Genomic DNA, 27,612 nt, shown 5'->3' on the forward strand with positions numbered 1-27,612 from the left:
AGGAAGTATTATTAAAGCTTTCACCAACATCGAGCACTGAAGTTGCTGTCAGCTTCTGTTTTAGGAGAACATTAAGTCTTTTTAAGGAACTTGTCAGCAAACAATTGACAAAAGGGAGAACCGCTAGTAGTCGGAAAAGAGTAGTGAACAATCAATAGTTGGTGGAGCGACAGTAATAAACAGCAGGAAAGATTTTCAATCTAACAGAAAAAGCATGTTACATAAACAGCAGGGTACAGAAAGAAGTGTTGGCACACTGCATACAGTTCCTAAACAGTAAAACATGCTAAGTACACGTATATAACTTTACTTATATAAGTATAAAGTAAAGGTGTAAAGTTTAGATCTTTAGAAAGGAAACGACCAACCTATTGGATGCACGATGCGGGCCAAGACCAAGAGTGTTGAGGAGAGACAAGTGTGTCAAATGTAAATGAATAGGTTGGCGTAAGATATAGCGCCATCTGGTGGACAGTAGTGTTAATGTTGATTTCGCAAGCTTTGCCACAATGAAGACAGGAGGAAATTATACACAATAGGAAGTTTATTCATCAGCAATATGAATTCTTGGGTTGAATACGAAGTGTATCAAGATGCAAAAAAAAGCTCAGCATGCGCTTCAGTGAGTATCATCAGAATATGGTTGTTACATTGGGATATTAAAACAGGCTACATTGTATTGTATTATATTGTGTTGTATTGATTAAATGTGTCAAATGTTGATGGCATGACTGTCTTCTGTGTGCGCATGTCAGAGTTTGCTGAAAGTGATTCTTGGTGGGGTCTCAGGCTGGAGGATGAGGGTGCATGTGGTTTTGAGGTCCTCTGAGGACGACACGCTGAGATCGAAGCTCAGCAGGATCTAGACAGAGAGGGAGGAGCGGAGAGAGAGAGGAAGGGAGGATCAAGGGAAGCAGAGGGGGAGGAGGTGATGGATGCGTAAAAACAGAGTGGACGGGAAGGAGAAGAACAGATGTTAAGAAGGATCACATTCATGCCATAATCAGCAACAACAGTGGTGTAAGTATACTCAACATATCATACGTTTATAAATTCAACACAATGTTAATGATTACACCAGGGATCCTCAACCTTTTTGGCATGTAACCCCGTACAGTAAAGCAGTCGGCTCCTTGTCACATTATAGGAGTTGTAGTAGATCCACCAGAAATATACTTTTTCTCTAAACTTCGAGAAGGGTTTCATTTGAACAGTTTTAACAGTTGTATGCCTAAAGAGGTACAATTATCTAGTATATTAGAGAAAAGGCTGAAAGAAATCTTACAAATTTGTGCAGAAGAACTCTCTTTCCTCTTCCAATCATGGTCTCACGACGCTCCAGATTCAGTTTGTAACCACTGAATTAAACTATGATGCATCAGTATCAATACCTGTACTTGTAATGTTTTGTATTTTTGCATTGTAGAACTGGTACTTTTACTTAAGTAAAGGTTCTGAGTACTTGAAGCTTGTCTAATCATCATCCGTCTGTCTTTCCTTCCTTAAAACTCAACATCACACTTTCCAACTCTTTTCTTTCCTCTTGTGTTGCATCCTTTCTCTCTGACTCCATCCTTCACTCACATGCATGAGCAAGAGCTGCATCTCGTTCTCAGCAATCCTCCTCCCGACACACTGTCTCGCCCCAAACCCAAACGCCAGGGAGCGAAACCCTCCCGCCCCTTCTCCTTTTTGTCCGTCTTCTCTGCCCCACCGGCCGGGGTCAAAGCGCTGTGGATCCTTAAACACCTCTGCACTCCTTCCCAGGGGGTAAAGACAGGCCTGGACCATCGTCTGAGGGGAGAGTTGATGAGCGTCGAACAAACTGAAGTCAGATAGCACTCAGTATACCTGAATGTGTTTGTACGAGTATATGTGAGAATCTGATCACTCACCCCGGCAGGAACGTGGTAATTCTGAAGAACAATATCTTTGATTGGATACCGCTGCACTGTGGTTCCCACCGGGTATAACCTGACACACACACACACACACACACACACACACACACACACACACACACACACACGCTATCTTTGACTTATGACTCATACTCAGTATCAAAGGTAATCAATTGTCATTGTTGATGAAAACAGACTTTTAGACATCCGTTCCAATGCCATGGAAAAGCGTGTAAGTAGACCTTGACTTTGGAAATAGTAGTTTGACAAAACATTTCCAACTCAAGAATGACATGTCATGCTTAACATTTAAACTAATTCAGATGAAAGCATCCTAAAAGTGCTCTTTAAAAAAAAAGTATCTGTCTCCATGACAACTGAGCCAACTCAATACACTGACGATAATTGGTCTGCAGATGGTTGAAAGCTCAGGAAACAGCTTAGATTATTTTTTCAAATTCATTATGTTGGTTTACATTGTGTTACTATTGTGCATATTCCTAAATAAAGCTTTATTTTCCAGTATGTGATAACTGGTTTCTGGGTAACTGTATATTATAATAAAGGTAGCCGCTGGCCGCTATGTTGATAGAAACTGGGAGCAACAGAGTACTTGCAGAGATCCAGCAAAGAGTGTAAATGTGGTTGACAGATTAAACAAATTCCCAGTGGCCCACAAACAGGATAATCAGGCCACGAGCAGATGGATGTGTCTTAAGTAGTATGTACCTGAGAATCTCCTTGATTGTGCCTTTTAGCAGTGGCGCCCCCTGCAGGGCTCTCTGAGGATCACCACCAGCTTGTGCCCATGACGTCCTCACCTGCTGCCTCACCCTCTCCTGCACCTCTGGGTTACGGCCCAGCTCAAACAGAGCAAACTGCAGGGGCACAGCTGTCTGCAGAGAGAATGGGATGAGAGGTGACATGGAATCAGTTATGCTGAGGTATACAAAAACACACAAAGAAGAAAAACACACACACACACACACACACACACACACACACACCGTGTCAACCCCTCCAGCCATCAGCTCAGTGATGTTGGCTTTGATGAGGTCTAAAGATAGCTGCCCTTTCTCCATGAGTTGGTCCAGAACCCCGGTGTACTGGCCCTCAGCTGCAGCCTCAGAGCCCCGAGCCCGCGAGGAAGACAGGCGCTGGTACCCCTTCTGGATCCTCTCCTCCGCTGGAAGGCGATCAGGACAGGATGACAGAGTCAAGTAAGACGGGGATACTGAAGGGGGATACCGAAAGAGACTGAGGAGAGAGTTGCCTTAGGAGCCCAATGAATGCTGCCTACCATGGCTGAAGATGTGGTCCCATGCGCTGGCGTGCTGCGTCCACAGGGGAGCGCCGACGAGGAGCATCAGGCGAGGGGGCAGGTAGAGGAGAGGAGGGGTCGTAGCCAGCATTCGCTCCACGGCCCAGATGAACTTCTGGGACTCCAGGGAGGGAGATGAGGAGAAGAGGCCAATACGCTCCCCGTAGATCACGTGGCAACTAGCTATAGGGGTGAGGGGGAGTGTGGGTGTATATGAGGGTGTGTATGGGGTGTATATGAGGTGTATATGGGGTGTATATGAGGTGTATATGGGGTGTATATGGGGTGTATGTGAGGGTGTGTATGGGGTGTATATGAGGTGTATATGGGGTGCATATGAGGTGTGTATGGGGTGTATATGAGGTGTATATGAGGTGTATATGGGGTGTATATGAGGTGTATATGGGGTGTATATGGGGTGTATGTGAGGGTGTGTATGGGGTGTATATGAGGTGTATATGGGGTGCATATGAGGTGTGTATGGGGTGTATATGAGGTGTATATGGGGTGTATGTGAGGGTGTGTATGGGGTGTATATGAGGTGTGTATGGGGTGTATATGGGGTGTATATGGGGTGTATGTGAGGGTGTGTATGGGGTGTATATGAGGTGTATATGGGGTGCATATGAGGTGTGTATGGGGTGTATATGAGGTGTATATGGGGTGTATATGAGGGTGCATATGAGGGTGTATATGAGGGTGCATATGAGGGTGTATATGAGGGTGTATATGAGGTTTATATGAGGTGTATATGGGGTGTATATGAGGGTGTATATGAGGGTGCATATGAGGGTGTATATGAGGGTGTATATGGGGTGTATATGAGGTGTATATGGGGTGTATATGAGGTGTATATGGGGTATATATGAGGGTGTATATGAGGGTGTATATGAGGTGTATATGGGGTGTATATGAGGTGTATATGGGGTGTATATGAGGGTGTATATGAGGGTGTATATGGGGTGTATATGAGGGTGTATATGAGGGTGTATATGAGGGTGTATATGAGGTGTATATGGGGTGTATATGAGGGTGTATATGAGGGTGTATATGAGGGTGTATATGAGGGTGTATATGAGGGTGTATATGAGGGTGTATATGGGGTGTATATGAGGGTGAGGGTGAGAGACAACACTGTTGTTTGAAAATGTTTTAAACTAGGAAAGGCTTCACTGAATAAATTAACTTCAGGATGACAGTTTGTTTAAGTAGATTATAAAACCGCCTGTCTTATATTTTCATGTTAACATTTAAGCTTTGAAGGATTACATGGCCCTATGGGTTGAGGATATTCTATGCTGAAGCCTGAGAGAGTCTGTAACAGCAAGAAATAATGCTATGTTTTTTTTTTTAAATGCAGCTCCGCACAGTTCAGCCTTTTGGTTCTCTGAGTGCGTACGTTGCCACAGAGGTCTGCCTCTCCTCCACCAGACATCCATCTATCAAATCCGCTGGTATTATATCAACCTCACACTGACTGGAATAGAGTTTCTTGCACGTCTATTCCTATCCTGGATTAGCACCTGGCATCGTGTGCCGCGGCCCATTAGGAGCAGGCTAGCATGACTGAAAGTCATCATCTCTCTCTCTCTCTCTCTCTCTCTCTCTTTCTCTCTCTCTCTCTCTCTCTCTCTCTCTCTCTCTCTTTCTCTCTGTGTACATCACTCTGAGTCACTCAAGCATATTCACACGTGAGAATGTGGCATGTTGCAGATTTAGGCGGATGAAAGGAGCAGACCTGGTGAAAGACTGATGGAGCTTTGATCATCTTTGTTGGTGTTTCTATTTTTAGAGGTGCATGTTCTCCTATAAGGCTATAATATATTAACGACAGATATGCCTCAGGTTCAATTTGAGGTTTGGCTCTCATATGAGGTGAGAATATATTTGAATTAAAATCAGAAAGAGCAGGAGTGAGCGAGGGGGAAAATTTGGTTCCTGCAGATTGTGTAATTCATCTGACGTGAGATGCCGTCATGGCCTACGTCAGCGTTTGTGACTCAACTCAAAGAGCTTGTGGTTAGGCTGAATGAAAGCCTGTCAAAGAGGGAGGGGACATCAGGAGGAGACACCCCAGATGAATAGGGCAAACATCTTAGTAGATATCACCGTGAAACATGTACACTTTTGTATTACAAGTTTTCTGTTCCGGTATCTTTTGAAATATGTTCTCGATATGTTCTCGATATAAGTGACACTGGAAAGTCTGGTGTATGTAAGTGATACTGACATGACATTGGATTTCTGGCTTAGAGTGTAAGAAAAAACACATTTTGAGAAAAAAACCTTTAAATATATGTTCATTTTAAATATGCAAATGAGATATTATCTAACACTAACTTTTGGTGAATTTATGAAAAATCTATTGACTACATAGACACAGTGTATTAAAATAAACATTATTTTGGATGGTTTTCTTTTCAACACTCTAAAAAGACATATGGAAGCAAAATAGCCCCAAATCAGTGTTGACCATTGCTGGATGAAACGGTTAAGACCCTCATCATGTGTACTTAAACGTACAATCACACACAAGAATACGCAAAGAAATCACAGGTCACAAATCACTGCGGGGGATGACCTCTGACCTTCTAGTGCGAAGCGGAAGAGGTCAGGACTGGGATCCATGGTCAGACTGCGCTTCCCCTCCTCGCCTCTCCCTTCCCTCTCAACCCTCGCTCGCAACATTCGGCAGAAATCCATCGCAACCACATCGAGCAGAGGGAGGAAGCGCTTCACGGACGCACTCATCATCACCTCCTTGTTGAGCAGCAGACGGTCAGCTCGCCACTCCTCTCCGTTCCTGTGGCAAGAACATTCGGAGCGAGGCATTAAAGTGACACGCTTCACTTTGAAGCACAGAAATAAAATAGTGTAAAGTAGAGTGTCAAAGTCTGTTTTTATCAATTTGTGTTTTCCCTTTCCTTAACAGGTCTTTTGTCTGAGGCTTAACTGCTACTCAACTATTTATTTCTGCAATGCTTGACCAAATCCTGATCCAAACCCAAGGGGACAGATAATGAAACGCTTGGTCTCTGACAGACGTGTGAAAAGCCTCCTAACCCTCCGAAATAGAAGCAAGAAACCCAAACTGAAAAACACGACGGCATTGTTTCTCGTTCGTTTTGTGCATCTTTATTGTCATTCTGCAGTTGTTTTACATATTGTTGTGGTTGTTTGCATCACTTTGCAATCATTTGATCATTTTGTGTCTCTTTGCAGTCTTTTTCTTTGACTGAAATTGTCAGATTTCTTTTACAAACACAAACTCATGCCATCCGAATAATTTGAATAATGCTACAATCACATTAATATTCGAAGAGCTTTAAAGAGCTACACCAACAAGAGAATAGCTGAATACTTTCCACAACTGATTGAATGACCCCAAACAATGAACAGGATTATGATGACACAAGTGATTACATGCACACACACACTACACATGTTTCTCTCACTTAAGAGGGACATTGCCTTGACTTTTATGAAACATTTATTTGAGACTTATCCTATCCTTGATCATGGTAATGCTCAATTCTGAGTCCCCACACTGTGACGGCTCAACAGATTTACAGATGTTGGCTCCCTGTTCGTTTCAGAATCGATTTTAAGAGTTTAATGATCAATTTTAAAGCAGATCTGGGTCTGATCCCAAAATATAGAGAATACATGTTGAGCCTGAATAAGCTTTAGAGCCTTACCGATCTCGTTAAACTCTGTTTTGCTATAAAGGTGCTATACAAATAAAGTTATTATCATTACATCACCGCAAAATGAGCGACACACACACACCACACATGTACACAGGAGTGGTACTGACTTGAGGAAGACTCCCTTGCTGTGCTGGCGGGTCTCTCGGTGTGTGGCCCAGGGCTGCAGGGTCATTCGTCGGGGGTGCAGGCCCTCTGAGCGAAACAGCTCAGCAATGTCCAGCGGCAACATGATGTTCACACTGCTTTGGGTGCCCACGTGCTCCCTACACACACAAATACACACAGAGAGGCGTAAACTCATATGCACTACTGCATCATAAACATATTGGATGATCAAATCCTTCTCTCCTTATTCAAGCTTCAATGCCACACTGCAGATAACGTCCCCACCCCTCTATCTTCCTACTACCTGTAGATGGGGCCGAGGGCGTTGAAGGTCCTCTCCATGTGCGTGTGGAGCTGCCGGAAACGATCTTCTCTCCAGAACTTCACCAAGTTGATCCAGCCGCTCCTCCCTGTGTGAGGGATCTCCTCAAAGCTCCGCACCCGGCCATCCACACCTCTCTTTTTAACTCCTGTACCCTCAGCTCCTTTTCTCCCGTCCAACTTTCCATGCGCCACCGTCCCTGCTGCCGTCATACAAAAAGCTCTTTGCGGTGCAACGCCACAAAGCAGATTTCTGGGCCCGCAGGTGGCCTGTGTTCTGACACACACAGTCACTCGGATGTGCATGCTCCTCATGGTCCAAACGAGATGTGTCCTGTCGGCCTCATTCAAAGTTGTGACTTCGCCCGCTGTCGTCTCTGCATGACCGATTACTTCCCTCCTTCATCCTCAACCTCATATCCTTGAATCTGCTCTATCGCTCTGATGAACTGATAGTGGATGATGATTTATGGATGTGAAGCTCAGAGTTCAAGAGAATCACAACAGAGCCCAAATGTCAGGCTGATCCAGAACACACACACACACACGCACACTCCAGCTGCTCAAAGATGTCTTTATTCAAAGTTTTTTTTGTCAAAGTTTGTAAAGAAAAAATAAAAGGACCATGACAGCCAATCAGTTTGTAGGAAAACTCTCCAAGGTTTTGTGGTGAGTTCGTTGTATCTCCTTCCTGTTGTATAACAACCTTTGATTAGGCAGGGAAACTAATTAAGAAACTAATTGCTTATAAGCTCTCTACAATATTCAGAGCATCAATATAGCATCAAACAACCATTTTCTATGTTGAAATAGTGGAGTAATGTCGACCTGAGCAGAGAGCAGGAAGCTCTTCCCCCGTCCCTCTGCACTGCACGGAGGTTGCAGCTGATAACAGCGTCCCAACCAAAGGCTTAGCCCCCACCCCGGTTCCCCCTCAGGTAAACACTGTTAGCTATGACAGCACCGTTAGCTATGACAGCACTGTTATCGCTGTTGGCTACGAGCCGCCGGTTCTGCCATTGCCATGAGAGCTGTGTGGAGACAATACAAAATCAGAGCATATATGCTCTGATTTTTTAATTGCGCACCTCTAAAACTTGGCTTATCTACTTGGATACAATTCATATACATGTGATATAGATCAGAGAATATTTACAAAGCGACAGTAAAACTATTTTCTCAGTTAATCATACAAAATTAGCACATTAAATGTGAACGTGTTTCCCTGAGGTTCCTTACTTGTGAATAGATCACTTGGATCTATGTCATTTATAGAGAAGTGACTGTACAAATAAACTAGCTACAATAGCTCCTAGATTACATAGTACATAATGTCATGAACACATTATTATAATTACAAAATGAGGCTCTAAATGGGGAGAAATTATGATCAACGCTTTTACAGAAAATATGAAAAAAACGTCATTTTCACTCAACCTATCGACCCCCTAATACAACACCTCATTAAAATAATAACTTGAGCCATTATTTAGTTGTTCATTTAAAAAAATTGTATCGAAAGTAAAAACGCAATATAAAACCACTTGGGAGGTAACTTTCACCGACAGGTGTATTCTTTAGATTCGTATCAGGGAATTCATTATATTTGCAGATCATTCAAATTGATATTTAGTTAAACTATCTGGCATGTTAGTATTATTGTTACATAAAAGACAAAAGGAGCATCTGAATGACATGTCTGTGTAACAGAAGTTTGTATGTAAGATGTTGAAGCCCAGTTTGTGTGTGAGCAGCCATCATGAGGGTCCCCTGCTGTTGCCCTGCACTGAACTAGCACATCCCTTTCATCACATATTGATCACATGACATTACAAGTGGCTGATCCAGGAGTGGGCGTCTTGCTGTGTCTCCGTCCTTTGAGCTCCTCTGTGCCGAAGCTGAGGCCTTGAAAGGCGCTCAGCAGGTTAAAGCCGTCGTCCTTATTTTGGGTTTTAGGATGAATGATCTTTGACAGCTTGCGGGGGAGTGACACTTTTCCTCCAACAGATTTCAGGTGGTTTGTGTCTTTGGGGCTCTAATCATGAATAAAAAAACAGAAGAAGAAAATAACTTTATGTCCTGAATTATCTCTGTATTTGTCTGCATCCCTCTTGCCCATGCTATACCAACAGGCAGCATTGATAACAAATACAAAAGTACCTTGTAAGTGATGGCCTATTTGTTTATGAAGGTTTGATAAAGTATGAGAAAAATATGGTGCACCTCTGCAAAGGTCTTAAATTGATATGTCCCCTTTAAAATATGTTATGGAAAAAAAATTATGAAGCTTGGATGTTTAGGGGAAGAAAGAAAAAAATAGTCAGTGTATGTGGAAATGGACATGCTATATTGATATACACAGCACATGTGGAACGTTTGTATAAGTGCTTTGTAAATATATATCACACATCACATTATTTCTTCCCCAAAAACGTCTTCTTTGTCCCAGACCCGAGCTCAAATTACCCTGAAGTCTCCTAATGAGACGTCGCACTGACTAAACAAACTAAATTAAAACATAAATTATTAATGTGTTTTCTCAGTCTGTTAGAAACATGAGCACCGACCTTAGGCAGATGATATTTTCTCCTGAAGTGAGCTCTCATAGCTGCTCTCTCTGCATTCTTCTGAGCGTTCATTGCTTCCCGTAGCTTTCTGTAAACACAGCAGATTAAAACACAAATACACCTGACATATTGCAGACAGAATTTAATTAAAGCATCAGTGACTCAGGTTTGTGACTCAGAATGAATTAAATTTGCATCTCTAATGAAAGCAAATACAAGCAGCTGCAGACGGTAACATTATGAAAATCATATTTAAAAGTAATATTTAAAAACAATATGCATGTTTGGTTTTGTTTCTATAAAGTCTTTAAATGTACACGTTCTGTAAATATGTGTTTTCAGTATCTAAGTACATTTACTCAAATACTCTATTTCCATTTCATGCTACTTTACACTTCTACTTCATTACGTTTCATAACAAAGCACTAATCTAATGATATATTACAAAATTGTACAACGCTTTTTATACTTCGACTACATTTAGCAAATAATGCTTTTACTTTTCAAAAAATGACTTTTACTTGTAATAAAGTATTTTTACAGTGTGGTCTTGTCACTTTTACTTGAGTAAAGGGAGGATGTGTTTGTAAAGCCGTCCACTTGCCTCTCCTTCTCCAGGTCCACCTGGTACGAGCAGATGATTGATGGGTCTTTGGGGTGTGCTGTTCGAAGAGGAGGGGTCCTCTCCGCCCGCTTGCTTCTTCCTCTTCCTCCTCTTCCTCTCCGACCTCCTCTACTCTTGTTATTGTATTTGGCAAACAATTTCCTCTCCTTCACCCGTGACACCCAGCTTGTCAGCTTCTTGATAGGCGTCTTTAGCAACTTTTTCCCTCTCACCACAGACTCCATGAAGCACCGAGGCTCTCGGGATGGGAGGGAATGGCCACTGCCCTACTTCTTAACCAGCTGTTGGGTGAATAGATACAAGTGTTCTCCTTTGCTCATGTTGTGCTCTGACAGGAAACACTCAGGACACACTAACATAATCTCAGGTCCTGTCCTGTCCTATAACTCAGATTTAGACCTGCCAAGGACAAGGACGTCAGTCAGACAAGGCTCAGACACACAGACCTAGTTAACTCTTTTACAATGTTACAAACACAGATGCAGTGTTAGTCATTGAGAGGAAAAGGGAATATACAAGCGAAAGATGGAAACCACATTGGGACAAATAGTCAGACTCAAACATAATGTATAACTTATTGTTCAGGCCACTTATCCCTATTAAACCACACACAACATTAACATGTATCATGTTTGTCAGTCCAGTTTTCTTACCCATGCAGGTGGTCACAGTAGGCCAAAGGTTCACAGCCGAAAATCCTGATAAAGCTCCAGATGGCTTCCACCACAACCAGACAATCCCCCCCAAGCTTCGGAACAAATCAGAGAGAACAAGAAGAAACCGCAGAAGACTCTCCACGAGATGTTGTTCCTGTGCTCCTTGGCCCTCACAGGAGAAATGTACTGTTTGTTGGTCCAGGTTTCTGCCTCTTCTTCTTCTACTTCTGTCCTCCAGACTCACTCCCTTCTTCAACACCCCCCACTCTCCCATACAGATCGCTACTTAAAGGACTTATTGAGGGGAATCTCGTTAGCCGTGGCAGGCAATGAACCTGATGACTCACGTGTTTGTGATGAAGATTTAGAGACATAAGCTGATGTCATGTTGAGTGACATTGGTGTTGTTGGATCTCAATTGTGCTCTGACGATGCTACATTTAGTTTTGTTAAGGACCACTTGGCCACTTAATTTGGGAAGGTGACACAATAAGTAATGGGTAATGTCCTTCAAACTCAGCCAACCAGAAAGCCATCCAATTCAGACAATTACCAAGATATAACACATTTTCAGTCCCTTCCAAAAACAGAGTCAGTATTTGGCTCTTTGGATATCCAGAAGTGAAGAGATGAAGAGATGAACACATATTTGGGGAGAGGAAATGAAACAAAGAGACACCTGCATGAAGAGAGTCTGGCCTGAGATAGCAGCATCTGAGTCATAGAGATAAGATTAGATTATTTACAAGCTGCCCAAACTATGAAAGAGGAAGTGACAGAGTGAGATCATCCCTCTAAAAATATGAATATAGAAGTAGAAATGCAGGCCATAAAAACATAATTTATATTTTGGTGTGTTTTTCTCATTTGTGGTTGCTTAGTTTTCTGTTTCGTTAATGTTTGTTGTTCTCTAAGTTGAGAACAAAATTAAAAATACAGTACATATAAGTACTAAATGAACATTCAATAAATGGCTTGTGTTTTCAATGGTTTTACACAATATAATGTAGTTGGAAAACCAGTTACCCAGAATTTACAACTTCTCCTATGAAGACATATTTTGTATCTAGTTGTTTGACACACATTCAGAAACACTTAAATCGGCTTACAGCTACATCCTTGTGTTTAATCATTTATTAATGAGAATCAGAATCAGAACTGTTCATTGACAACGCATACAAGGAATGTGGCTCGGTGAATGGCTTACATGAAGCTAATGAGTGTTGCATTGTGGAAGTTAAAGTGAAGTGCTACCCATGTGCATTCCTGCATTTCCTCTTAGCACATTTTCTGTGTTAGAATGTCTTTGAACGTCTCCCCTGGTTGGGTTTTGTGCTCTATGGCCTACTCTAATGTCCTATTTGGCACTCCCATAGCCTCTAAACTCTTCCTCCAGCCCACTGAATGTCCTTCGATCCCTTGTTCCCCTCCTTTTCTTTTCCCTCTGACGCCCAGACCACTTTGGCTTCTGACAGGTGGGGCCACTTTAATGCCTTAACAAGATCACCAAGACAAGCCACTGCTCCTTCAAGCTCACACAGATGTGGGATCAGTTCACTCGTCCAACCGTCGATCCTGTCCACAGTATTTCTCCACAGAGAAACAGAGGTTGAGCACATTACCGACCTTACATCTGAGATACGTTAATATTCTCAGTGTGTGTGTGTGTGTGTGTGTGTGTGCGTGTGCGTGTGTGCGTGTGTACCAGAGCTTCCATGAAAGCCCAGCAAAAAGAGCCACGTGTTCAACATGTGACATCCCATAACTGACACCACACAGAGATAGATATACATCTCATCATAACACATTAGAATATGACCTAAATACGTTAAAACATTTGAATATATCCAATTTCACCATCAGGGGATTCACTCCTACGCTATGTGAACGTAGCATTTCTAAATACATCTTTCTTTAAATGGCTCTCAGCGATCACTATTTTGGGGGGAATTAAAAAGGGACTATTCAAATGAGCTGGAGACAGACACCGGCAGCCTGCAATAGAGAAACAGCAATACAGACAAAATTGAGACTTTCTTCATTTCATCCAAGACATTACAAGTCATGTCTTTTGTGTAATTGCGGATCATATCGTTTAATATTATTGCAGACTGATACCAGAGCTGCAAAGTGATGTGGTCCTGCAACTGAGAAATCTTAAATTACAACCATGTATCATTCTCACATTTCATTCTGCATGAAATATCATGTCATTCGAATTTGAAGATAAGAAAATATGACTAAATCTGAAATATTACTATCATTATGTTTGTCGTTTAGGTTTCAGGTCTGTTGTAGAGAATGGTAGCTAAACTAGAAGACACGACACCGATGATTTAAGAAAAGATTTGGCACAGACACGTTTCCATGCAGTCAGTGTGCGTCGCTGTAGGGCGTCTCAGCCTGTTAAACCACCTGTTCAAGCCCCATTCAGCTTCTAGGCCTAGTTGTGACGTTTTTTAAATAAATTGGCCCAAAAACGTCTAAACTACTAATTTCACCAGACTCTTACTCATGCTTTAGTTGTCCTTTTCTCAAATCCCAAGATTTAAACAAAATACGTATTTTCTGGATTCTATGTATACGTGTACATATATGATACATATTAGATGTAACATATTTGTTAAAACTCTAACTTCTGTATAAACACAAAGACGTTGATTTACTTTCTTTCAACAAATCTCCATTCACACGTAAAAATCTGTGATGCCCCGGCCTATTGACAGCTTAAATGTACTTTTAGCATTGCTAAGGAAGAAGATCATATGCACACACTTATACATACCCTCATTATGCACACATACAAGTACACACAACGACCCACACAAGCACACTTGAAAAAATAAGATCTCATTCAGTCCAACACACATACGTTGATAATAAGCAGGCTGGAGATGAAAATTGGCAGGCGCACACCCTCGCTCAGCCTTGTGACCGTGCTCTCTGCTGAGCTGCACTCAATCACGATGCCAGAGGAGGTTCAGCGAGCTAACGGCAGTTTGTCCTTGTGAGACATGTATGGGTCGCTGAAAAACTGAATTTATTTAACTACTAAAGAAGTCATTCAATACCAAATTTATTACAAAAAATACACTTAATGTTATAAAGTGACGGAGCGTAACACAGATACATTTAAAAGTTGCATATAAGCTTTTGTAGCAAAATTTTAGATGTACAGTTTAATTTTTTTCACATTTTGAAGCTGACTTGATGTACTTGCATGTGACGATCAGTCAGACAACAGCCAGTGGTTCTGCAGGTTTGAGCATTTACTTTCATTCCCATATATGAGCTACCTGACCAGCACCAAGCGACAGACAAAGGGGAACATGGTGGAGCATTTAGCATCGAAAGAGACAGAGATTCCCCTCAGAAATAGGTGGAGACCAAAACCAGAGCTAAAAGGGAGTGAATAATGGACTTTACTTTACTTTCCAAACAAAGGATAATTCTGTTCTGTGTCTGCTGGGTGTGTAAACAGGCAACTGTTAAAACGTTTACTATACCAACTTAACATTTTTATATCAGAATTGTGTTCACAGGTCAACGTGTCCTCATGCAATAGTTCATATGAGCCTTCAAAGGGTTACAACTCATTTAGTTATGTGACAAATAAATTTGGTTTGACCCGCCCACCCTGTGTGGGCTTTTGCTGTCTGGTTCATGATTACGCAGATTACATATGAATTGAGTCTGGAGGATATCTACGAATTCCAGCGTGGTATTTTTCATCGGTATAACTTTGAACACTGCATGAGAACAGCGTGTTTATGAAAGCTGCTGTACAATGTGAATGCAATTGACTTGCCTCACTCTAATTTTGTAGATACATGTTCTCTTTGCCATTTATAACTCAGTCTGCTGACTGAGGGCCTCACCAATCATCTGGTTGGAGTAAAACATATATTCCTTTCTCTGCTGCAGTGGACGATTTGACACGACCCACCTCTACTTCACCTCAAGTTTCATCAGAACCACCTGTCTAAGGTGTCCTTCCACTAAGCTCGTTAAAAATCTCGCTCCAGATTGCATCCATCCAAATCTTCACCTTTTGTTCTTCACCTTTTCACCATCACCCGAATCCTGCGGGGTTCGCGGCATGACAACCCCATAAAATCGGTCAACTTGCCAAAGACTCTTCACATAAAGTATTCCTTCAACTTTTCATATTGTGCACATTATAACCTAGTTATCCCTTCTTTTAATTAGTCTGTCCTGATTGAAATGTATTGTAAAGTATACATGTTTTGCAGTTGAGAAAGTAATACTTGCAAACACACTGGTACGGTCCGCACGGGGTCAAGTGTCTATCCAGGGTCTCATCTGCTCATGTCACAGCTGTTCCTCCAGACTTGACTCCTCCCTGGATGATGCAGCGGCAGGAAGAAGGGATGACACAGGGCAGAGGAAAGAGAGATGCGTGTTGAGGGCTCGTACTCCAGCATCCTCTCCAAGAGGTGAAACAACTGGTGGTGTTCTGTTCCATGTGATAACAAGAACTTCTGAAGAAGAAAAACACAGAGACGAACATGTTGTTGTTGTAGGGAGTTAATGTGGCTCATGATTAAAAGTTTGCACCCGCCACAGCTCACCCTTAATGGTTTGCACTTGGCTTTCACGTAGCGTCCGGCCTTGGAGCACTCATTCCAGTTGAGACGCCCACGATGGAAATACTTCTGCTTTCTGTGAAGAATAAAATGAGGTTTTGTCAGGTAACATTTATTTCCATGTGTGTTTTGTATTACAGTGTACGGGAGGGAGTCTGTTACCTGCTCCTTTGGATCATTATCTGAGGAACCGGCCCCTGTATGCTCTCCATCATAGCAAGATGCTCCTTATTGTCATGGGTCTAAAAGCAGAGATCATGTCAATAAGATCACAATCATACTACTTTCAGCATGCTCTAATTTGACCAATATAATCCCACATGTGACCTGGTACAGTGTGAAGCCTTCGTAGTATTCAAACAGGATGCAGCCGATGCTCCACACATCACATGGCTGACTCCAACCCAACTCTGCAGGGGAGAGAAGAGGGACAACACTTTAAACACAACTGAATAGGGCTCACAGCTCCTGGTCCCTCCCTTAACCAACGTCTCTTACCCAGTATGACCTCTGGAGCTCGGTAGTGACGTGTAGAGATGACGACAGAGTGGTGTTCGTGGTCAAAGGTGGCGCTGCCAAAGTCAACAAGCCGCACTGTGGTGTCATTTATTCTTCGCTCATTGCACTTCTGAAGGAAGACAGAAAGTAAACAAGCCAACCCTTTAGCCAGATGCACAAGCATGCTGGTGTCTGTAATAATCCCCTTTTGCAAAGGAAAATTGTGCACATGCAACTATCCTAAAGAAACAGTTTTAACAAAGAGATTGAAGAGAAATAACCGAAAGAACCAGAGTTCAGTCCAAGGCCCAGCTGAACACAAACATACACAAACACACAAGCACACTCCGATAGACGGTCAGTAGCCAGCTGTCTTAAAGCTAACATCTGTACAGTTGGTATGTTGGCTGTTATGGCCGAATATACTGTACACAAACTGTACAAACAATCCAGGGGCAAAATTTGAGGCGATGATATGAGGCTTCAAAAGAAAATTGTCTTCACTTCTGACCACATCTGACATGTGTGCTGATTAAACAGATGAGATACACCAGGTTAATTACTGGACAGTAGAGGAGCTGGTTGGTGGGTTTCTGTTACTGTCAGACAGAGCCAGGCTAGCTTTCCTCCCAGTTCTTTACGCTAAGCTAAGCTAACATCCAATGTCAGTGAAACCCACCTTCTCAGCTCACACCCAAAACATAGAACTTTGCTGTTACAGACTTTTGCAGTTGCCACGACTTTTTTTAAAGCATTATATATTTGAATACAGTTTTTTTGCTTTTGCAAGCGATGAAAGATATTTTGTATATTTTGTGTATTATTATGTGTTTTGCCTTCTTTATTGAGAGTTTGACAGTAAGGGACAGCGTTTTCGAAATTGTAATAGCAGTTCAGAAAAGAAATACAGTAAGTCTGCAAAGACTATTTACAAAAGAGAAAATATGTGCATTTGTAATTCAAATATGTGTGGCTAACCTGAGGGTTTGATTAAAAACTTTCTGATTGTCTCACTGCTCATATCTCATGCCCTGTCTGCCTGTTGAGCCCCTTTTATATCAGGAAAATCAAGAAAAAATCATGATATACGTAAATGCAAATTTACGTAAATTTGCATCCAAATGAGCAACGACAGAGCAAACCTCCCAGGTTGCTCTGCCGGCATTAATCCCAGCTTATTTAACATCCTGTCGTTCTTTCACCCCTAAAGGTCCCAGCCTCCTGCCTGCAGTTGTTTACCTTCTCAGCATTGTATATGAGGGAGTAGTCTGAGTTGACAAAGAGGATGTTCTCGGGCTTCAGGTCGGTGTGAGTCAGCTTGTTGTCATGGAGAACTGCAGTGGATACAGAGGGAGGAGGGGAATAGATTGAGATGTATCAGGAGAGAGCCAACGCCCTCGTCTGGTCCAGTTCTTTGTTGGTTTAACAGTCAGACGGTGCTACATTTTTACGGGGAAAATAAATGCTGGTGTGTCAGAAATTTGCCCTAGTTTTGTTTATTTTTTACTTTAATCTGCATTGGGAACCAGGAGCACCTCTATCATGTCCAGCTAACCGTCGGCCCCTAAATATCTCGCTATACTGCACGGGACAGCTTACTGTCATCACTTACATTGATCCTAAAGTACAAGAGAAAAAGCAGAGAGGTACAGTTGGTGTGATGCATGTTGCACTCACAGTTGACAGCGCGGCAGATCTGGTGGGCCATGTGTCGGATCTGGTTGATGGGATAAGGCAGGAAGTTGTTTGCTTTCAAGAAGTCAAAGGTGCTGAGAGACAGCAGCTCAAAACAGATGCACATGTGGCCGTAGTAGTTAAACCAGTCCAGCATCTGGACACAGTGACTGATGGGAAAAGAAGATGGTGGTAATTGTTTAGTACAGCATCGCAACTCAGTTCCGGTGCAAAGAAACAGTTAAAGCAACAGACACAATGAATCATTACAACACGTACACAAACGAAAACATGGACAGAGAAGTACATGTTCAGTTTCCAGAAGAATGCAAACAAGACCAGTAAGAGTATGGTTCAGAGCAGCAGGTCAGTGGGTGTGAACTTGTGGCAGGGGAGCTACCAAGGAGAGTTAAGTGGTCTGATTTCAGGAGGAAAGAAGCTGCTTTTGAACTGTGTGCTGTTGGTTGAGATGGACCTGTAGTGCCTTCAAACACACAGAGATAAAATGTGCATAAAAAAAGAGTCAAATTGACAAACGACTCACTGTCTGTTGTCTGGATCTCTCGTACTGATCTTCTCCAAAACATTGATTTCCAGTTTGGCTGCTTCTCTGTATTTCTCCAAGTTCTTAATGATCTTCAGAGCAATTGGATTTCCTCCTCTGTGTGTTAAAACACGGTCGTTAAAAGCACTAAAGACACGTTGCATTTTGGTCCAATTATCACAGGTGTAAAGTACCTGCTGTGGTCCGAGCATTGCACCACCTTCCCAAAGGTTCCCTCACCTAGAGTGTTGACTATCTCATCTGGAAGAGAATTTAAGATTAAATTAAAGCTAGAGCGTTCTTAAGACGGCTGCCAACACTTACAACTGATACCTACATCTGTCTTCGAGGACGTCGCCACTTTTGTAGATCAGGTGGCCGTTCTCAGTGTCTCTCTCATTATCGCCTGCAGCCTCACTGCTGCGTCGCTGGAAGCAAAGGCACATTTATGACAGCTGGAGCAAAAGAAGAGAAATCTGGGTCGGATCTGTGCCTTTCCCCACAATCCAACTCAAGGCTGAGGCGATGCCAGTGACATCTGACCTACGGGTCTTAAAGGGCCATGGTCATTGGGTGGGTTTACCCCTGGCTAACACTGATGCATGCAAACTTACATGTCAACAAATCCGCATTAAAAGGAGCTTAATTTCACGAATTTCTAAAAAATTGCAGACTCTGAATGCAGCCGCGATAAAAGAAAAAATCCTCCAGAATGCAAACTTTTGCATTGAGATTTATCCTGATGACCCAAGTTTGTTCTAAAGGAGGTTAATAAGAAATGTCAAATGACTTCTGGCCTCTTTGGAGGAGCTGAGGCTCTATTTCCATCTGCATTCTGAGACTGTTATTAATATCAGAAGCCCAGCATGTGCTGAGGGGACACTTACTGCAGGGCATGGGCCACGAAATAGACCATCCACAAACGCATGTAAACACACACAGACTGCACATGATTTGTGGAGCTTAATTATGAATTAAACCACACAGTGTCAAATGTCAACCATGATGCAGAGGTGAGTCTTAGATAGAAGATAGAAGAAAGAAAACAACAAGAAAAAACAACACAGAAAAATGGAGATACTCACAGAGAGGCAGAGGCAAATACAGTCCAGAAAACCCTTATAGAGAGAGCACAGTTCTGTCTTTCCCATTATGCAGAAGGACAGCGCTGCTCGGAGATGAGAAGAGCTTTAGTGGAAGAGGATGGATTGGCGTAATCAGGTGAAGGAGAGAGGCAAGTGAAGCAAAAGCAGGAAAACCAGTCGACCAGGAGTCATGGAGAGAAAAAGCACAAAGGACGGCACAGAAAAAAAACTGCAGGACATCGAGTTGTGACAAAGTAAAATACAGCTTGCGATGTTGTCAGCGGAAACCAGAAGTGAAGGTGAGAAACCAAACCGACAGAAGAAAAAATAGCTTCAGCGGAATAAAGAAAAGTGGAAATCAAACGGAATCGGAAAAAAGAAAGCCGAAGACAAAAACAGAAAGTGACGGACAGAAATGAGACGAAGAGATAGGAGGAGGACAGATAGAGAGGGTGAGAAAGAGAGAGCTGAGACTGATGCTAATTATAAACTTTGGTCACAACCCCCTGAGAAAGTCTTCAGAGGAGAATCAAGATGTGGTCAGGGGGAGGAGAGATCCAGTTTCACTCATCTTACTTACTCTCCTCATTGCACCTCCTTAACCTCTGCAACATGTTTTTCCACACCTGTCCTGCTCTGCATGCTTCACACATGCCGTTCAATAGACAGGACATTCCCACTTTACAAATAACAGACAGAGCTCTTATAAAGATTTTATTTTGGAGTTCATATGAAGCAGCAGGTAAAGTATTTTAAAAACTAAAATCATTTCAAATATGTTAACAAGACACACCAACAACACATCTTATGAAGTGATTAGTAACAACATATTTGACTTATTGACTTCATATTGTTTAAATCACGATTTTTTTTTTCTCTGAAGAAGTGAACAGTAGGAAACAGACAAATGACCTTCTATCAGACTGAACAACCACTTGATGAATTTGTTTTGGGGGGCTTGTGAGGCCTGGAGTGGTCACAAAGTGTACACCTCTTCATAGTTGGTTCCTGGGAATATCACTATGTCCCCATAAGGCTCGTCCTGCTCCACGCGCACCTTCCTGGCCGATAACGTCTCTGCAGACAAGACACAAACACAGAGTTTAAAACATCCACTTACCGTAAATAAAACATGCTTTGACAAAACGATCAATGGAGGAAAAATTAGGCTATTAGCATTCACAACTAATTATGTAGGACTTTTACTGGAACTAAAAGTGGTTGAAATATTTTCATTTTGAATCCAATGATAATACATGACGTCAGTGTGTTATTGGTCCCTCAAGACCTCCACCTCATGATTAAAGCTTCCACTCGTGACACCATTTGGTATTTTCAAGGATCTCCCACAGAGCTACTGATTACAGAGTTTCCTTCAATGTCAATGCTGTAACATTAACACAATTTCACCATGTGTAAAGAGATGAGTGGATGATAACTGAATACTGATTCCTTACCCAGGAGCCTCTGAAAAGTGTTGCTGACAGCTTTGCGGTCGACGTCTGGCGGCAGAAGAGACTGAAACACTACAGGTCCCGCATTCTGCTCGGGCAAATCCAGCAGCAGCCTTAAACACACAAGGAAACACAAGCACGTGGTCCTATTCTTATCTCCAAACTCATCAGATGCACAGCCTGGGAAAAACAAACTTCTCAGCTCTGAGTTTTTACAGGTTAGTTACGGTATTGCGTCCACTGTCATTACCCTGGAGACGCTGCTGCAGCCATCTCCTGCAACTCGTCCATCACCTCCGGGATGTCCTGCAGTGCAGAAACAGACCTGGAGACGATGGACCTGCCAACACACATAAGCACGTCTGTACTCACACACTTTTTTTCCTCTCTTTTCTGTTTTGTTAAAGTTTTTTTTTTATAGCTACCTACCCTTCTTTCTCGGATTCATACATGGGAGAGATCTCTCGAGTCACGTCCCTTTGGTCGGAGCGCTCCAGCAGCAGTGAGCCAGGCTCTGGACAAACACACACACATTTGAGAGCATTGCATTGGCTTGTATCCGTTCCCTGGAGGCTTGCCCTAACCCTTAACCATAAGTGATACATGCCTAACCCCGACCTCTGACCTCAGCTTCACCTCAGGGAAGACATACAAACCCTTTAGCTTGTGCTGAATGCAACTACAGAGCAACTTCACCCCCAGTTAACCAAGAACTATCTGACCCCGGTCAACTGGTTTGGATTCATCCTCCACCACGCAGTCTCATCATGGTGTACCTGAAACATTGAACAACTCTGGTTCTGCCACATCTCTGGGGACCTGCATTCACACACACACACACACACACACACACACACACACACACACACACACACACACACACAATCAGTCATTCATTTTGTGACATTTTCCATCTTCTTCCAGCACAAAAAAAGTAAACTAATAAACGTCCCTCCACACCTCCTCTCTTTCGAGTGCCTCAGCCGCCTCGACCATCTCGCCCTCTCTTTCCTTCTCAGAATCCGTGGACTCGAGCCCTCTCTCCCCGACCAGCAGGTCCGAGCCCGAGACAGGCATGGTTTTCGCAGCCCGTCTCCATAGAAACAGCACTGCTTCAGGCAACACTGCAGGGGATTTTTTTTTTAGAGTAAACATAATTTAGAGTGCAACACGAGGCTGTTGTTCAGTGTTTATGGGAAACTCGTCTGTCAGAATCAGACATGTAAAAGGAAACAGTTTTTCACAGGCGTGTTACTCACAGGTGCATGGATTGTTGAAGAGCTCAGCAGCAGAGGGCAACCTGTGGCAGGGCGCCGGTGGGTGAGGTGCTGGTCTGGTCTCAGTCAGAGGGTCATTGAACTGCTTCTGCAGCACCTCCTGGTCGATCTGCGTCTGCGAGTCGAAGAAGATCAGCTGCCTCTTCCTCCTCCTCGTCTTCACCTTTGGAGAAGGCTCGTCCTGAGCATGGGAGGGGTGGGGGAAGTACGTTTACCAGAACTTTCCTCCAGCTGTCAAGTAGTAATACGGGTGCCTCTTTAAAATAAAAAAGACTTTTGGGTTGCCAGGTTGCATGTGTTTACACTCCCTCAGCTTAACATTTGCTTTGCTATTTTTACCTTTTAACACCTCCAATAGACCTTTTAACCACTGGACTACAATCTAATAAATAACACAATATTACCAATTTCAAGTGCAGGCTTGCTGGATTTTATTGATCATTTATTAAGATTTATAACTGCAGAATGAACAGGTTATTAGAACGTGGAAGTGCTGGCCATTTATCAATCTGAATCTGATCTTAAAAGCATTGGTATGCTTGCACCTCTGACTGTAGGACTGGTCCTTCACGTTCCTCTGCTGTAGATGGCGGGGACGGGATAACGGGCCCAGAGACGGGGGTGAGATGGTCTGGTAGGGGTCCAGGCTTCTCCACGGACAGGTCTGGCTCTTCCTGAGCCAACAGCATGGCGTCCTCACTCGAATACGTGGTGCGCTGTGATCTGACACATGAAGAAACCCCCGTCAGTGTGCGCTTGTGCGGATCTGTGTGTGTTTGTGCTGATGTCCTCTATGTGCATCTGGATCCTTTACTCTATAGGCGATCCTAGGAGCTCTTTTGTTCTCTCTTTCTCCAGATGTCTTTCCATCTCCCTCTCTTGCTCTCCCGGTGCCACCTCTTCTCTCGGCATCTCAAAATCCTCTGTTCGAAAAGATTAAAGACAGACAGAAACGTCACTACGTTATTTTCACCCTTGTCTCTTGAGAGAAAGGAGCTCCTAGATTTACCACACACCTTCTGGAAAGTGATCCATTTGGGCCAGGAGCAAGTCAATAGTATCTGGATGCTGATCGACGAGCTCCTCACCCTCAAACTAGCATTGAGGAGAAGGAAGAGAAGGGATGAATGCAAAGTGAAGACCAGCAGGACACAAAAATGTATTCTTCTGACAGTCATACCTCTGCAACCGGGATAGTGACAGGCTCCGTCTCCCTCAGAGTAATGCTGTCTTGAGATGCAGTTATGTCTGGAGGGAAAACCAGGGTGAATTTAATGAAAAAAATCCCATTATTTCAAACCAGCAGGAGAGAACACAACTAATCAAGCAGCAATTAAAGTGCTCTTTTCTGCAGTGTGAAATGCAGTTACATAACACTTCCTGACACCGTGGCATCCTCCTCTGCCAATTAGGAGGATGTTGTTGAAGGCAGTGTGCTCTGCCCTGCCCTGACCTGACCTACAGTATCTCTCTGTGCTGCTCTGGATTTCCGCCTGTATTGGCACTGCGCTCTGTCTATTCCTGTGACCTGTTGGTATTTCTGTGCATATTGCTGCATGCAATCTGACATATTGCACAATTCTGGACACGTTTTTGCATGTCTCTCTGGAAAGCTGCACAGCTGACATTAATCAATTAATGCTGATAATCAAAGAAGCAGGACAGGCCTTGTGTATTCCCTTTCAATAACATGTCAGGCAAGCGCGATGTAATCCTTCCTTCTGGGCATTAAAAGATCATTTCTTAATGGGCTGCCAATGTTACGTGATTGGGGACAAAAAACAATCCTACGCAAAAATATTTTGTGTGCTGGTATTCTTTCTATTGTTCTTGTATTCTTGTATTGTGTTATCAGTTCAAAATAGCGCTAGTTGACCTTCATTAAAGGGAAACCGTGCAGATTTCAACCAGCTCTGTATCATCCCATGTGTGCAGACGAACAGTGTCTGGCCCCTCCCATGTTTCCAGCGCCGAGAGCTCCCTAATCATTTTGATGACTGAGGTTTGCTGGAGGAAGACAAACACCGTTCATCTGCACACATTGTGGGCTGTTTCAAATTCTACCATATGCCCATTTATTCCTTTTTTCTGGACCTGCGATGACCCCCATGCCCTGAAGAGATCATTATTTCATGTCATTGCAGCACATCAAGTCATCCTACCGCTCTTTAGTGCAGCAGCGGTTGGAGTTGGACCCCTTTCAGGAGATGTTTTTCTCAGATACTGCTGACCCATCTGAAAGACAGAAGAGTACACTCATTGTATTAGTACAAATATTTACTTTCAGTTGCAAGTGTTGGCTACGTGTTAAATCTCTTTCATTTTCTGGTATTTGGGTACCTGTATCAGTGTATTTGGACTGGGTAAGGGTTCCTGCATGTACATCACTCCGAATAAAGGGTCAGGAGCTCCTTCTGCCTCCTCCAGGTGAGACAGGGCGTCAAGAAAGTCCACAGATTGTCTGAGAGTCGACAGGAGGCCCAGCAGAAAGAAACCGGAGTTACTTTGTGTTTATAAGTGCAGACAAATTCATGAAATGTTGAGCACCCGTTCTCACCTGCTGTGGCCATCTATATCAATTTTCTTGGACGTTTTCTTTTTCATCAGCTGGCCAACAACGTCATGAAGTTCCTCTGGAAAGACACAAGGTGTGTTACTTTTTAGTGTGTTTTCCACCTTATTGTTAACAATCCATATTTCCAGATGCTGGTTTCAGAAAGTGCTGCAACAATGAAATTAGTAGAATGGAGGATTTATTTGCAGATGATATATTGCAGTGCACACCAGCTGTCACAGAGTGGAAAGACATCTGGAGACATGCCAACTCCATTTAAGTCTGCCGTTGTACCAAAGCAATACAGTTTTAATGTCATACACAGACTGCATGTATCAACTGTAAACATTCATTAAGCCCTACTCATTCACCAAAGATAAGAATATGGTACCCTAACTTTTTTTTTTTAGCATGCCATAAGCTACAACAGCACTGGTCAAATCTGATAATTTAGAAAACATAATACGTCTGGAGCTGGAGTTGGACCCAGTGTCCCTCATCCTGGGCCTCCAAAGCTAACATGTAACATTAAAAAAACATTAAAACTGTTAGAGTGAGAGAGTGCCTCTGGATTTAGGGGCATTAGAATACCTTTCATTTAAACAGATCAATTCTATAAAATGTGGGCACTCTTCCTGAACTACTTAGAGCCTGGTGTCATCATGCTGCAGGCCTTTTCTTGATTTTTCTTTTTGAACATTTCCATTGTAACTGTGGATCTGAACATGTGTTCTGTGTTTTTTTCCATTTTTTTCTTCTAATAATTAGTCTTTTCTACTTTTTCTTTGCATCATCTACTTGTAAAAACACACAAAAAAACTAATATATTGTCAAAAAAGAGCCAGCACACATCTCTTTCCTCCAGTCAGTTGACGACTTCTTACCCAGGAAAATAGCACACTGTCGGTGGAAGACGAGGACGACGCCATACTGGAGTTGGGATGAGAGGTAGAGGGAGAAGCGAGGTCGTGGCAGACCAGGCCGCGGTGGTGGGACCTGCTCCAGCAAGTAGTTCATGATGTCGTCACTGTATGGACATAAGCTTTATTGTAACTGGACAGATTCACAGTTCAGACCATTCTAAATACGTGACTATGACTAAAATAACTTCTTACCAGGTTCTTTTGACGTTGACTTTTAGGAAATCCCGACGAGGAACTCGGATTCCTTTTGTAGCAACCAGCCTGAATTGGACACGGACACATTTTATATTTAATCTTTAACGTTTTTACAGAACTTTTTTTTCTCAGCAATCAAAACAAAAAATAGTTAGAAAGATCACACAACTTGTTCATCGTTTACAGCATTTGATGAGAGCACTGAAAGAGGTCATTAAAGATGCCCTACTATCCAAAACACAAAGCTGAAGTTTCATAAGATTTTAAAAAGTAGATGTTTGTCATTGTATTCATATTGCTGAACATTCATCTATACTTGTTAATACATCAGTGTATAAAAAAAAAAAAAATAACAATATAAACAGAGCTCAGTTCACCATTGTACAGGACTAAAGTAATGATAACTGTTCATTTGTGTTTTAAGGCTAAATTAAACAGAACGGTGCCAAGATAATTTTGCAGGCTTGCTAGAAATTCTTTGATGGCATCTTTTTTTCATGATAGTATGCAGTGTATTTATGCACAAACTCTTTGTTGCATTTTATTCTTGAATCCTTAATTATTATGTTTACATTATAATCCTTGATCATTCTGTCCTGGCAGAACTGTACTTAATAATATGTCAAGAAAGCAAATTTGAATACAAAAAAATAAGAAATAAAAAGTGTATTCTCATTTAAGCATTAATTGCAACTGCAAGCCTACATGCATTTGTTTTATACCTTTGACCCTGACCTTTGCTTCAAAGCTGCTGCCTTAAAAGGGGACTTCAAAGCCTGAGACTTGTTGTTTTGGTTGCAGTTTATGTTGCCAGGTGTTTGTTTTCTTTGCCACTGGTGCACCTGCTGCACTGTGGGCTTTTTTCCCTTCTTCATACTGTATATGCAAGTGTGTGCTCCAATAGTATTTGTGTTGTATATGAGGGAGAATCTAGGTTTTAAAATTGTAGATTTTGAATTACAAAAAAAAAAAGTGCGTTGGTTTTACATGCTGGGTAATTCTTCATTTCGGGAAAAAGTGTAACAACAGACCTGACAAATATGCATTTAAACCCGCATACCTTCATTATCAAGATGTCTTAGTTGTGATTTACTTGACGAGATTAAATTGAATTGAATATTGGGGCATCAACTTCAATTTAAGAGAGCTTGATTTTGTATTTTAAGTATTTGATGATTTTCAAAAGGTTTTAATGTAAGTCTTAAAAAAAAAAATACTATAAACCAACTCCCAGTTAACAAAACAGCAGCGTTATAGTAGAGTCTCTAAAACCTGATAATAAAGTACAAATCCAGTGTATTAAGAGATTCCCCATTAATAACGGGCATATAACACATCTAATGCCTGGTGACGAAATCAAACCACGTCTCCATCATAACCTCACTAGCTTAACTCTACATCGATTTTAAATGGTCAGGATATTGTTTTTACTCACCAGATTGTAGAGAAACATCCTGTATGTCGCTGCAAAACTGTGGGGTAGTAAAACATTTTAGAAAATCTTTGAAAAAAGTCGATAAAAGTAGCTGATAAATTGCAGCTAAGAATCTACTCCAGAGCGGGTTTTCAGTGGCGAGAGCAGATGCTTGTTTGTC

The 27,612-nt window shown here is 42.3% G+C and overlaps 4 protein-coding genes across 4 annotated transcripts; all 4 read right to left on the minus strand.

The window, feature by feature from the left end:
• Positions 1 to 751: 751 nt before the first annotated feature.
• On the minus strand, positions 752 to 7,673 carry cyp11c1 (cytochrome P450, family 11, subfamily C, polypeptide 1; the record flags this gene model as incomplete). Its single annotated transcript, XM_079227531.1, has 9 exons — positions 752 to 862; positions 1,585 to 1,794; positions 1,896 to 1,974; positions 2,631 to 2,797; positions 2,909 to 3,087; positions 3,202 to 3,405; positions 5,811 to 6,025; positions 7,040 to 7,195; positions 7,342 to 7,673. 9 exons carry the CDS (start codon positions 7,671 to 7,673, stop codon positions 752 to 754), a joined length of 1,653 nt encoding a protein of 550 aa, XP_079083657.1.
• Positions 7,674 to 9,177: 1,504 nt separating this feature from the next.
• On the minus strand, positions 9,178 to 10,780 carry LOC306744611 (complexin-3-like; the record flags this gene model as incomplete). Its single annotated transcript, XM_079227291.1, has 3 exons — positions 10,526 to 10,780; positions 9,926 to 10,009; positions 9,178 to 9,393 (listed from the first exon to the last, which is right to left on the minus strand). Exons 1-3 carry the CDS (start codon positions 10,772 to 10,774, stop codon positions 9,178 to 9,180), a joined length of 549 nt encoding a protein of 182 aa, XP_079083417.1. The 5' UTR covers positions 10,775 to 10,780.
• Positions 10,781 to 14,271: 3,491 nt separating this feature from the next.
• On the minus strand, positions 14,272 to 19,750 carry clk2b (CDC-like kinase 2b). Its single transcript, XM_079227219.1, has 11 exons — positions 19,615 to 19,750; positions 18,867 to 18,957; positions 18,724 to 18,790; positions 18,530 to 18,646; positions 17,989 to 18,155; positions 17,551 to 17,645; positions 16,312 to 16,441; positions 16,141 to 16,223; positions 15,976 to 16,055; positions 15,799 to 15,889; positions 14,272 to 15,708 (listed from the first exon to the last, which is right to left on the minus strand). The coding sequence occupies exons 1-11, from the start codon at positions 19,678 to 19,680 to the stop codon at positions 15,526 to 15,528; spliced, it is 1,170 nt and encodes a 389-aa protein (XP_079083345.1). The 5' UTR covers positions 19,681 to 19,750; the 3' UTR covers positions 14,272 to 15,525.
• An 840-nt stretch (positions 19,751 to 20,590) lies between these two features.
• Positions 20,591 to 27,508, minus strand: LOC306744612 (meiotic recombination protein REC8 homolog; the record flags this gene model as incomplete). The annotated part of the gene is made up of 17 exons (XM_079227292.1): positions 20,591 to 20,691; positions 21,072 to 21,181; positions 21,319 to 21,408; positions 21,498 to 21,582; positions 21,845 to 21,887; positions 22,029 to 22,192; positions 22,328 to 22,526; positions 22,891 to 23,068; positions 23,229 to 23,268; positions 23,362 to 23,440; positions 23,526 to 23,593; positions 24,508 to 24,580; positions 24,686 to 24,806; positions 24,903 to 24,978; positions 25,784 to 25,926; positions 26,015 to 26,083; positions 27,453 to 27,508. 17 exons carry the CDS (start codon positions 27,506 to 27,508, stop codon positions 20,591 to 20,593), a joined length of 1,695 nt encoding a protein of 564 aa, XP_079083418.1.
• Positions 27,509 to 27,612: the final 104 nt, after the last annotated feature.

This window comes from Taurulus bubalis (assembly GCF_910589615.1).
Source record: "Taurulus bubalis genome assembly, chromosome: 12".
NCBI classification, from domain to species: Eukaryota; Metazoa; Chordata; class Actinopteri; order Perciformes; family Cottidae; genus Taurulus; species Taurulus bubalis.